The 12,658-nt window shown below is 52.8% G+C and overlaps 1 protein-coding gene across 1 annotated transcript; it reads left to right on the plus strand.

Annotated features, from left to right (window-relative positions):
- Positions 1 to 1,003: 1,003 nt before the first annotated feature.
- GDF11 (growth differentiation factor 11) lies at positions 1,004 to 7,864 on the plus strand. The gene is made up of 3 exons (XM_068560279.1): positions 1,004 to 1,445; positions 6,391 to 6,788; positions 7,319 to 7,864. Exons 1-3 carry the CDS (start codon positions 1,004 to 1,006, stop codon positions 7,697 to 7,699), a joined length of 1,221 nt encoding a protein of 406 aa, XP_068416380.1. The 3' UTR covers positions 7,700 to 7,864.
- Positions 7,865 to 12,658: the final 4,794 nt, after the last annotated feature.

The raw sequence follows: 12,658 nt of genomic DNA on the forward strand, positions 1-12,658 counted from the left end.
TCCCCCTTGTGCTCTCAATGCTCCCACCAACGCTGACTCTCGTCGCTGGGCTGTCTCTGTTTCTTCCCTCAGGAGTCTCTGTCTTGCCATCTCTGCCTTCCCCTGATCCTCTGTGTCTGCCTTCTCTGTGTCTACCAAGGGGCTCCCTAGGTATTGCCCAGTCTCTGGGCCTCCCCCGCCTCCCCCTCCTGATTTCTCTCCCTCTCTCATTCCCAGGGTTCTGGTCTCCGTCCCATCAGCTCCTCTGCCCTGTTCCCATCTCTATGCACCCCTGACCTCCTGTGGTCTGGATCTGTAGACCTCCAGCTCTCCCCCTGTCTAGCCATACCCCCTCTCCTCCCTCTAGTCTCTCTCCCCTATCTTTGTCTCGTGACTCCCCCACTAGTTATGCCTGTCACTTTCCTTCTCTGTCTCTAGTTAAGTCTCTCCTCTCTGTGTCTTCCCCCCTCTGACCCTCTCTCCCCCCACCCCCACCCCCACCCCGCTTTGTCTCTCCCTCCTCTTCCTCCCCCTCTATCTCTGTGCCTCTGGTCTGTGTCTTCCCCCCTTTATCTCTCAGTGTCTCCTTGGTCTCTCTGACTCTGACTTTCTCTATCTCTCCTTTCCTCTCCCCCACCCCAATACTCTGTCTCTCCGTCTCTCTGAGCCCTCGCTCCCTCCCTCTCTCTCTTTTCCTCGGCTCTCTCCGGCTCCCTCTCTCGCCTCGGATGACAGCGCTGCCTCTTTTGTTGGCTCCGCAGCCAATCGCGGCCGCTGACGACACGGGGGCCGGGGCTATAAAGGGCCTGGCCCGGGCTCGGGCCCCCCCAGCCGCCCGCCCCGGCCGCCCGCCCGCCCCGCCCGCGCGCCCACCGCCCCCGGCCCCCCCGGCCCCCCCTCGGCCGGGCAGCCCCCAATCCCGCGCCGCCCGGACCCCCTCCTCCTCCCTCCCTCCTCCCTCCGCCCCCTCCCCGCGGGACTCCGGCGTCCCCGCCCCCCAGTCCTCCCACCCCTCCCCTCCAGCATGGTGCTCGCGGCCCCGCTGCTGCTGGGCTTCCTGCTCCTCGCCCTGGAGCTGCGGCCCCGGGGGGAGGCGGCCGAGGGCCCCGCGGCGGCGGCGGCGGCGGCGGCGGCGGCGGCGGCGGGGGCCGGGGGGGAGCGCTCGAGCCGGCCGGTCCCGTCCGTGGCGCCCGAGCCCGACGGCTGCCCCGTGTGCGTGTGGCGGCAGCACAGCCGCGAGCTGCGCCTGGAGAGCATCAAGTCGCAGATCTTGAGCAAACTGCGGCTCAAGGAGGCGCCCAACATCAGCCGCGAGGTGGTGAAGCAGCTGCTGCCCAAGGCGCCGCCGCTGCAACAGATCCTGGACCTGCACGACTTCCAGGGCGACGCTCTGCAGCCCGAGGACTTCCTGGAGGAGGACGAGTACCACGCCACCACCGAGACTGTCATTAGCATGGCCCAGGAGAGTAAGTGGGAGGCGGGGCATGAGCGGTGGGATGCTGGCTCCCACTCCGGCTCCGGGAAAGTGAGTGGCTCCCGCTCCGAAGCGGGGAGCTCCCGGTTGCTCCGGCCGGGAAGCCTTTTCTGCGAAAACTTGATGGATTGGGGGGCGGGGGCTGCTCCACAAGTTTTTCGAGCTGTGGAGATGGGCTGCGGAGTTGTGTGCATGCCCCGCTCCCGGAGGTGAGGGGGCAAACGGAAAGGGTTGCGAGATACGGCTTCCCACCCGTGTGTGTGTGTGTGTGTGTATGTGTGTGGGGGTGTTTCGGGGAAGCTGGGGTCCCCCTGCAGCAGAGGGGTAGGGACAGCAACTCAGTCCTGAAGGACCCTGGTGGAGAGGCTGGAGAACAGGAGCGGGGGGCTTCGGAACCCCTGCAGTCCCAGCCGGGCTGCCGTGCTCTCCGCCTCCCAATGGCCCTGGCACCAACTCAGCACCCCTTCCACCTTGGGCTTCGCAACGCGCCCCCCGGGCTGCAGAAAACCTAGTGCTCCTCTCCTTCTCCCAGGAATGAGATCCCAGAGCCCTGTATCTCTCCCGTCAGTCCAGCTGGCACCCGTCCCATCGGAGCCCTTCTGACACCAGGTCTCCCAAGGGGCCGGGAAAGCTGTACCTTCTTGGTACTAACCGAGCTCAGAGAACTCAACTCCGTTGCGCTGGGGCTAAGGGCACCCATTTGGCAGTTCAAACCTGAGTGTTGTATCCCATGTTCACGTGCCCTTAGCCGCAGCCAGACTTGAGGCGAGAGAGGAAGACCTAGGGGGATAAAGAAAGCAATAGATGGGGGGGAGGGGAGGGGGAGGGGGGGACCCAGGCATCCTAGTCCCTGGCCAAACGGAAGATGAACATGTTAATAGACTTGAGCTGCTTTGAAATTTTATGGCCTGGAAAATCCAGGCCAACACTTTCCCCCCCGCCCGAAACCCCCCAGCTCCCCCCTAAGGTCAGATGACTCCCTTTTCCCCTCCCCCACTGAGGTCTCCCCCATCCCAACAACTCTAGGGAGCCAGGCCCTCCCTTATGCCCTAGTGGTTTGGCAAGTCGCCCCCGACCCCACAACTGTTTGGTTTTATGGCTCTGAACAGAAGAGGGGGAGACCGGTTTATTGGCAGATGGGTCATAAAAAGCTGGGGGCTGAGGGGAGTCCTAGTGGCCCGCCCCCCAGGGAGAGGCACAGGAACCCAGGCGTGCATCCGGGAGGCTGAGTGCCTCACACTGCCACCAGTTTTTCTGTGACCCTAACTCCACAGTACCGGTCAGGGCTGTAAAGAACACTCGGAGGACTAGGAAACTAACCTGGGGTGGGGGGTGGGAAGGCCTAGGATCTGGTCTTGAGTTCCTCAGTCTCCCTTCTGCTCTTAAGGCTTGTGCTTTATAGAAGCTAGGGTCAGTCTGAGACTGGCTGAGGGCAGGGGTGGGGGCAGGGATAGCAAGAGTTAGAAACGGAGAGTGGTAGAGGGATTCTGAAAAGAGTTTGCTGGAAGAAGGTGAAGGGTGCAGAGGAAAAAGATACTTTGGTCTGTGTGGTGCAGTGTGTGAGGATTTCCAGAATGAGTGATGGAGCTGAGGACTTCCCCTTGCTCATTCTATCCCTAGCATCTCTTAACCAATAGGCCTGAGCCCAGAGTTAGCTCTGGTAATGGGGATGCAGGAAGTGAACAGACACTGCACACACAGTTTGGGAAATGCTGTTTAGACTCAGGGGCTGGGGAGGACGGGGAAGGACACCAGCAGGTGGGGTCCCACCTCGGCTTCTACCCTCCTGCCACCCCGGACTTGGATAACTAGGGAACTGGGTCTCCATCCAGGTATTGTACGTCCCCTTTAAGAGCCAAGCTGAGCTCTTAAGGGAGGGAGGGGAAGCCGAGGGGCGGGGAGGGAGAGAGGGGAAAAGGAAAAAGAGACTTTTATAGTCTAATCCCCAGGGACCCGCTTTAATAAGAGACTTGTGCTCTGCTAATCGGGGGAGGTGTTTGTCAGCAGCGATGGCCTCCGCTCCCCTCCCCCTTCCTCCCCTCCCCCAACCCTCAACCCTGGACCCCAGCCCCCACCTCTCCTAGGCTGCAGTGCCTGCCCTAGTTCCTCCACCCTCTCAGGCTCTCCCACCGCAGCCTTCATCCTGGGAACCCAGCTCCCTTGCCCTTCTGGGAGCCAAGCCCAGCCCCTCAGTTTCTCTCTCTCCTCCCTACACCAAGAGGCCCCTGCCCTCTCAGTCCAACCTCCTGCCCCTAGGCCTTCCAGCCGGAGTAAGGAAAGTGTGTTTGGTGTTTGGGAGTGGGGCGTGAGGGAAGAGGAGGAGGTGGTGAGCAGAGAGGGGGTTGGGCTTTTGCTGAAAATAGTGCAATGACCTCTCTCCAGAACAGAGCCGCCTACTAAACCTGACCTGCTGCCTGCCACCAACCCGGATCAATCCAACACAGATGTGGCTCCTTACCCTCCCTTTGGGAGCTGGGCCTGTGTGTGTGTTGGGGACTCTCTCAAGCCCCTTGTTTCCCTCTGTGGCTCTACCTGCTTCTTTGTTCTTCCCTCTGTTTCCTTCCATCCTTTCTCTCTACCCCACTAGTCTTAGCTACTTCCCTCCTTTCAGCTTCTTAACCCCCACTCACTCCTTTTGCATCCCTCCTCCTCTCCCAGTGTTCTCCAGCTCCCAAACCTATTTCTTCTCCCCCTACCGTGATCTTCCACTCTCTTCCTTCTTTTTTCCATTTCTCTGTCAATCTCTTCTAACATGCCTTCATCTCTGTCTTTTCTCGATTCTTATCTCCCTCACCATCTCCAGTCCCCTGTTTCTTCTCCTTTCCCTTTTCTTTCTCCAAATGTCTTCATCCTGTCCCCTTGTGATACCAACTGTCCTCATATCCAGTGGGGGAGAAGTGTATGGTGATTCCCGGGGGTGAGGATGGGGGACTCTGCCTGAAGGAACCAAAGACTTAGAGAGATGGGGCCCTGGAGCCCAGTCCCCCATTACTAAGCCTTGGGTCAACTTACGTAGGGACATATGTTTAGAGTTTAGAAAACTAACGATAAACCAACTGAGAAACTACTGCTATTTTCACGTTCTTTATTTAATGCTCAGCACTCCTATGAAGCAAGGATTATTATCTGTATCACTGAGAAGCTTGGTGAATAAGGTCAGATACTGGTTAATGAGTCAGGCAGTGATTAAACCCACTTCAACTGTAGTCAAAGAACAGTGTTTAGATGCCGGGAAGAACTTTCAGGCACTTGCCTATATAATTTAAGATTGGGAGTTTAGGGAGTTCATTCAGCATGCACTTACTGAACACTGCCCCAGTACTATGGGAGGCAATAATGCTACAATGGTGAGCAAAACAGAAACAGCATCGACACAGTGTCTGCTGTCATGGAGATTAGTACCTAATGGTGAAGACAGGCAGGGAAATAAAACAATCCCTATACTGAAATTAGGCATAGCACGCTATTTGGATTGTTGCTTGTCACTCTCCATCTCACCAGCAGCTACCCTGCCCCAGGGACTCTCCTAATCCCCCGTCTCCACTCCCCAAACCCTACCCCACTGCACTATCACTGAAGCTCCAGCTGGAGGATAACTGGACTACCAGTGCCCTGGGACTTTGGAAAAGAACCAAGGGAAAGCTGCAAAGGAACTTTGTGTCTTGTGTCCTGAATATGTGAAGATCTTTAAGTACTTTCCTCCCCATCTCACTTGAAGTATCCTCCTTCTCCTAGGATGGGGGTGGGGGAGTGCTGATGAAACAACAGATGATAAATTCTCCATGATTATGCAGACCTGGGCATGATACATAAGGGCTTGGACTTCCTGATCATCCTTACATGGCTCTGGAAGCTCATTCCCGATTCTTTCTCAGGCTATTTAGAGTGAGAATTAATATCCAATAGAAACATGATTTAGGGCACTCCCAACTGATTTAAGAGATTAGAAAGGGGAACTGAGAGGAGCTGAAATGGAAGTAGAGGCAGATATTGAGAATCATCCTTTAAACTCAAGAAGGGTCAGTTTATTATCCAAAACAAGGGGAAATTGGCCAAAATGTAAAGTTGGGATGTTAAACCTTTGTAAAGACTCACTGGCACTGGACTGAGAAACCAAAGGAAGCTTAGGGGCGAGAAGACTGATTAAAGTTGATCTGATGTGCTGAATACTAGTTCTGATGCTTTGGGAAAGTAGGAGAAAAAATACACGGAGGTAGTTCTTCCCTTTCTTAAAAGTGGAGGCATTAATGGTGATGAGGAAGCAGCAGCTGAGGGAACTTTTCTCAGGGTCAAGGGACTGAGCAGTCAGATGCATGGGGAGTGCTTGAGTAGTTCCATTCTTTTGGGTGTGTTGTTTCTGGTGGGAATGATGGAAGAAGCCTAGATTTGAATTCTGGTTTACTTCATGGAATAAATTTAGCCCATGCTCCCTATCTGGACCCTGGGTTATCTATTCCCTGAGGCCATCTGTTTTGGGGGCTGTGCCGGGCTCCACCTGGCCACCAGACAAAACAGAGCAGAAATGGGGCAAGGTGACCTGGGGACAGCAGGTGTGATATGAGCTTTGGCTTTTATGGAGAGCATCAAAGGTTCAGGAAAAGTTGGAGCCCTACATGCTAGGGAAAGTTGGAGGAAGGGAAGACTGAAGGTGGAAGAATTCCCTAACAACTATCTTTGCAGGTTATCTGGTAGAGAGGAACCTCTGCATTAGGGCAGACAGATTAAAGAAGGGGTGTAGATCAGTAAGGCCTGATAGAGCCGTTATCTTACAGGGAGAGCAGGGGTTGCTGTTCTAGGTACCAGTGACATGGTAGTCAAGAAGACAGGCAGGGAAGAAGGGTAAAGAACTGGAAAACACAGGCTGAGGAGTCTGAGTTGCCAGCGTCCCCCTCCACAGACACCATGTGCTGATACTGTGCCCCCTTCTCTCTTATCAGCTGACCCTGCGGTGCAGACAGATGGCAGCCCTCTCTGCTGCCATTTCCACTTCAGCCCCAAGGTGATGTTCACAAAGGTACTGAAGGCCCAGCTGTGGGTTTATCTCCGGCCTGTGCCCCGTCCAGCCACAGTCTACCTGCAGATCTTGCGACTGAAACCCCTAACTGGGGAAGGGACCGCAGGGGGAGGGGGCGGAGGCCGGCGTCACATCCGTATCCGCTCGCTCAAAATTGACCTGCACTCACGCTCCGGCCACTGGCAAAGCATCGACTTCAAGCAAGTACTACATAGCTGGTTCCGCCAGCCACAGAGCAACTGGGGCATCGAGATCAACGCCTTTGATCCCAGTGGCACAGACCTGGCTGTCACCTCCCTGGGGCCGGGAGCCGAGGGGCTGGTGAGCAGGGAGCCTGAGATATTGGCAGATATGTATAACCTGGCCCTGAGGAGGTGGGGTGTTGGAAATGGTAGACCAGAAACGTAAAGTGGGTTGGGGACCAGCATTATTTTTCTAGGGCCCGGAGCTGATTCTAGAGGAGAGTTAGGTGGTGGTAATGGGGTGCTATCACTTTTCAGAGATCCAAGGGGGGCAACAGTTGAAAACTAGATTTGGGGTGAAGTAAATCTATTTGAGTAAATAGATTCATGGGACAACAAAGATGGGCTGTTGTTGAGACCTTGGGCCAAGGGGCTGATGAGGATCAGGTTGCCGGAAGAGAGAGAATTGGGGAAGGTGAGTTGAGGGAGAGGTGGCTAGCTGGCAAGAAAAGTGGGTAAAAGACGGGCTGGGGATGGGAGCGTTGGAGAAGCTGAGAAATCAATAGCATCTCTGTTCTGATGCCCCTTTGAGGGGCAGGTGAGAAGAAACAGGGAGTAAGAGCTCTGCAAGGCTCTATCACATCTATTTCTCCTCTCCCTCACCCCCAGCATCCTTTCATGGAGCTTCGAGTCCTAGAGAACACAAAACGGTCCCGGCGGAACCTGGGCCTGGACTGCGATGAGCACTCAAGTGAGTCCCGCTGCTGCCGATACCCCCTCACTGTGGACTTTGAGGCTTTTGGCTGGGACTGGATCATCGCACCTAAACGCTACAAGGCCAACTACTGCTCCGGCCAGTGCGAGTACATGTTCATGCAAAAGTATCCGCACACCCACTTGGTGCAACAGGCTAACCCAAGAGGCTCTGCTGGGCCCTGCTGTACCCCCACCAAGATGTCCCCCATCAACATGCTCTACTTCAATGACAAGCAGCAGATTATCTACGGCAAGATCCCTGGCATGGTGGTGGATCGCTGTGGCTGCTCCTAAGGTGGGGGACAGAGGATGCCTCCCCAGCAGACCCTACCCCTAGACCCCCAGCCCTGACCCCCTCCCCCCAGGCCCTAGAGCTCCCTCCACCTCTTCGGATGAACATCACACCTTGTTCCCTGCCCAAGCAGTGTGCAATACAACCGAGGGAGGCAGGTGGGGAATTCAGGGGTGAGGGGTTTGGGGGAAAGGGGGAAGAAGAGGGGGCATGGTCAGGTGGGGAGTTTTTGAGGTTTGAGGTGAGAAGGTTTGGCAAGAAGACAGAGAGACGTAGAGACAGAGGTAGTGCAGAGGAATAGAGACAGAGGAACAAAAAGAGCAGCAGTGAGAAGAAGGCAAAGGGATAGAGATGCAGAAGAGACAGAGACTAGGCAGAGATAAACCCTGAGAAAGAGACAGAAATGGAGTATTGAGAAAGCCCCACACCAAGCCTCCTTTCTTCCACTGGCAAGGTGAGGGGCTTGGTATGGTCTGGGGAGATCCCCTGACTACCATTCTCAGTAAGAGAGGAAATCAAAACCCATTCTTAGCTTCTTCCCTTTCTCCCTCCAGCAGTGGCTGGGGGAAGGGAAGTGAGGGCAGGGGCAAAAGTGAGGATTTGGGAATTTTATTTATTTATTTATTATGACTTTTCATTTTTTGGTATTTGGCTTTACTGAAATAGATGAGCCCCTGCCCACTGTGCCCTATTTGTCCCTTATCTCCCAAACCCTGTTCTTCCTCAATACTCACCTACTTAAGCACTTGTTTAAAGCTTCCAGGGTTGAGAATGGGAGTAGAGGGCAAGAGGGCTGACACATGGAAGTTTCCAACCCAAAATCACCCTACTTAACCTTCCTGAGCCAAACGGGTTGAACTGAATTCCAGCAGTCACAGAAACAGTAAGAGGTTCGGGTTTAGGAGCTGGGGGGGTGGGGGGTGGGAGGGAGGGGCTCAACATCCAGTATCTGTATGAGAGCCACGAAACTTAACCCTCAGGTCTACCCTCACAGTACTGACTTAGGCACAGGTGTGGCCTGCTTATGCCCAAATTCCCCCCAGCCAAGAGAGAGACCAAAGAGCCTGTGGAATGCCTCTGCTCCCAGCCTCTATCTTCAGGTCAATAAAAAGAAGAGTAGAGAGAGCCCAGAGTCCCCAGGTCTGGGAAGGGTCAGGAGGGGTCAAGAAAGGAGTTGTAAGGAGGCTGAAGGTTACAGGGCATTTGAATCCAAATCACTGCTCTGGGCTAGGGAATAGAGCCAGCAGACCAAGGTGGAAGGGATTCTGGAAGGGGGACATTTTAGTCCCCCAACCCCAAAGCTCAGGGTGGAAGGGGGTAGAACAAAGGAGCAGAGTGTCTATAATTATTTTTATCTTTTATTTTTGGAATCTAGCAGTACCTGGCAGCAGGGAGGGGACAATACAAGTGGGGAAAAGCACCTGACAAGGCCAGTTAGGGCAGAGGTTGGGAAGGATGGAGACTCCCTGGTTTGGAAAGCTAGGAAGCAGGCAGGGACTGGTTGCCACTCCAGGTCAGTAGCTGGGCCTATTCATTCCTCCCACAATCCTGACCCACCCTCCTCTGGACTCACTGTGCCTCAGTTTCTTCCCCTCGATGGAATGAGAAATAGCAGCACCCGCCACAGCCAAGAGATGAATTCTGAGCACTTACCACGGGCACTTTATGGACATAAAATACCTCTCGCTGTGGGACAGGTAACCAGGGCACCAGAGTAGTGGTGAAGAGATGAGGCTTAGAGGAGTCACAGGCTTCAGAGTACAAGTTCCCCTCTGCCTCCCAGCTGGACAGTGCCTGAAGACAAGGAGCTGAGAACCTCCTGATCCATACCCTATCCATACCTCACCTCCAGACCTCTTGGCTCCAGGCAAGAGCCTAGAGGATGTCAGGAGAGGAGGGGGAAAGAACCTTCAGCAAAATAGTCACTCTAAGTAGAGCCAGCAGTCGTGGGTCTGATGCAAACAGTACTGAACTAAAGTAAGCCCAAGCTGGAGAGCTGACCATTCCCACAGTGAAAAAGTGAGATATTTCGGTACCGGAATGGGCAAGGGCTGTTAAGTGTTTCAACTTGCCTCCTCCCAGATAGCAGCTATACTAACCCCCAGCCTCTCCTCTCTGGCCCCGTTCTTCATCATTCCTTATGCCCCAATCTTGGAGAACAAGATACACGTGACCATCAACACCATTCACATTTCCTTGGTGGAAAGAAAGGAACAGAGAAGTGAAGAACAGAAGACGCCTCCTCCAAGGGCAAATGCCCGTGTCTCTTGATCTTGGCACAGGGTGGGGGCTGGGCAATAGGCATCAGGTGACTTCCCTCTACAAATTCTAGAGAGCTGGTGCATTAGACTTGGGGGACACTTAGAATATGCCCCTTTAATGCCACCAAATAAAGACCTTTGGGGGAGGGTCTTTCTCTTATGAACATAAATCTATGAGTTGAAGTCTCATTCCCCTGGTCCTCCTCACCCCCAAAGAGGCATGGGGTAAAGAGGCTTGGGGGCACAGCCCAGCAACCTAGTGGGAACTAGTACTCCCCTCTCCCACCTTATGATGTGTGTGGACCTGGCCAGTGCCCCTCTGATCATAATTAGTGTAATTATTATTTGTGTATTTGTTACACCGCGTGCGTGATTGCCTTTGTTTGTTAAGGGTGTCTGAGGAGTATGGGGCTGACAGGGGCACTGGAATGCCGGGAAAGGACTTCTTCACTGAGATCAAGGCTTCCTGGAGGGAACCATTGCAAAAAGGCCATCAGGCAGTTTTCAAGTTATGTGACAGAGGGCAAAGATGGCCATAGGGTGCTCTGAGTTTTGGGATGGTCACATGACACAATCCAGCACTTGAACCTGAAAAAAGAAAAATAAAAGCAGTCAAAGAGTTTAGAATTCAGTGATGAGCTCTTCTCCCTAATCAAGCGCCATGTTTACACCTTGGAGACCAGGAAGCAGAGGATCTGAGGGAGAATGAAACTTTGTGCTCAAGGACTAAGAAGATGGGGGTCTTTGAAGCAATGAACACTAGGGTCATTTGGGACGAGGGCTGGGACATGCAGCCCATGGGAGGTTGGGCAGAGGATGGGAAAGAAAGGCAACCTAGTACAACACTTCACTGGAGGCTTGATCCTAAACAGTCCCAAAGACTACAACACCCTCTCCCAGCCTCCACAGAACAGAAGATCTAAAAGTCCTCTTGAGATGGTTCAGCTAATATCTATCCTATTCTCCTGCAGTTCCCTGACCCTAGGTTTCCTCAACAAAATTTCAACAAAGTCCACAAACCAACCCAACTTTGAACTTCCAGTGTACCAAGAGTGGTTAAGCATCTTAAGTATTCTTTGATTCTACTATAAAAATGTTGCCCATATACCTAGAGCATACTTCCCAGGGCATGAGGCGGGGGGGGGGGGGGGGGGTAGCAAAGGAATCTTGCTTTATAACTGAAAACAAGACAGGAAAGTTCCTGTAACATCGATCTGATCCAGAATGGGGGACAATGTGGGTTCAATGTGCCACCATGCTTTCCCTGTCCTGTCAGTTCTGTCAGCAGATTGACCCCACCTCAGACCAGCTACACCTCAGACCAACTACAAGTTGAGGGAGGACCGAAGTGCTACATATTGTATCCTCTCCCCAATGAACTGCTTTATCTCCATCTATCCCTACCTTTTGGCCTGAGCTAAAAATAGGTTCCTCCCCCTCCATTGCTCATTGTTTCCTACATTGAGAGGACACCCAGAAGAGACTGCAAGATGACGTTTATCCCCAAACATCCTGCAACCTAATGGATGAGAAGCTGACCTATACTCTGTCTTTGCCTGTGTCAGGGGCCCCAAGCTAAGAACCAGCAGGCAGTGGCACTTAGAGCTTCTGGTGTGTAGTGAGGCAGAAGCAGGGAAGTCAATGTCCCCAGCCACAACGTCAGCTTTCCTGCAAGTGAGCTGGAGGTAAGGGAGCAATTGGGACTCCTCCTACCTCTTCCCACTCTCTGAACCCCCAAATGCACCTGCATATGTGGTATGCATACACATACACACTTACAAACTAGTCCACTCAGACCCCTACCCTCTAGCTGGAACCTACTCAAGGAAAATAAAATACTTCTATTGTAAATCACCTAGTAAAATTAAGAGCCAATAGTTACTGAATGATTACTCTGCAAACTATGGTAAGAAAATTATGCACCATACATAAATATGATAATAACAATTCTCACAGCAACCTTCACAATAGGGGTGCTATTGGCACAGAGTCTAGAAAAAGAGTCAAGAATGATTAAGTAATTTGCCCAGGGTCTTGGACCCAGTTGAGCTAGTGTGGTAGAACAAGGAATTACACCAAAGTAGTTGCTATACAATATTTCACTCTAATCTATTAATAAGTGATCTGAGAGGTGGAAAAATTAAAGGCTGGGACAACTGAGAAAGGAAAAGAAATAAAGAGAAAGCTGGGAGTACTTTGGGCTCAAAAAGGATCCCCAAAGTTGTAAAACCTGACATTTTTCAGTCCCTTTGGAAGGGAAAACAAGAAGAGTGTGGACATGTTGCAAGAGGGGGGGGGACATTAGAGTTTGGTGGATTCCAATAATCAGAGGTGAGTGACAATGTCAGGGGCCTTCATAAAAGAGAACAGGGAAAAATAGCTGTTCTCACTTACTTATATAAGGTCTTTCCTTCCCCCTGATCTGTTTCTCATGTCAGATATGGCAACAGGACTCAACACCAAGAAGTGTTGCTCTTATTCACATCTTCCTTCCTTATAGCCCTCATCCCCACAGAAGCTTCTAGCCTTGTATCTTCAGAAGTAAGTTCCCAGGATTTGGGGTTGGGGGAAGGGCAGTTTAGAGTGATGGTGGAGAAAAAGAGAATGATCCTAGAGAACCATAAAAAGGTGCAGATTTACAGCTGACGGAGCTGGTTCCCTCCGCATCTTTATAGACTCCCTCATTAAGAGCTTCCAGGT

The sequence above is a fragment of the Eschrichtius robustus genome, chromosome 13 (assembly GCF_028021215.1).
Source record: "Eschrichtius robustus isolate mEscRob2 chromosome 13, mEscRob2.pri, whole genome shotgun sequence".
Classification (NCBI taxonomy): domain Eukaryota; kingdom Metazoa; phylum Chordata; class Mammalia; order Artiodactyla; family Eschrichtiidae; genus Eschrichtius; species Eschrichtius robustus.

Coding starts and splice junctions, on each gene's coding strand:
- GDF11 (XM_068560279.1), top strand. CDS start 1,004: ATGGTGCTCGCGGCCCCGCTGCTGCTGGGCTTCCTGCTCCTCGCCCTG. Junction 1,446..6,390: donor CATTAGCATGGCCCAGGAGA/GTAAGTGGGAGG, acceptor CTCTCTTATCAG/CTGACCCTGCGGTGCAGACA. Junction 6,789..7,318: donor GGCCGGGAGCCGAGGGGCTG/GTGAGCAGGGAG, acceptor CCTCACCCCCAG/CATCCTTTCATGGAGCTTCG.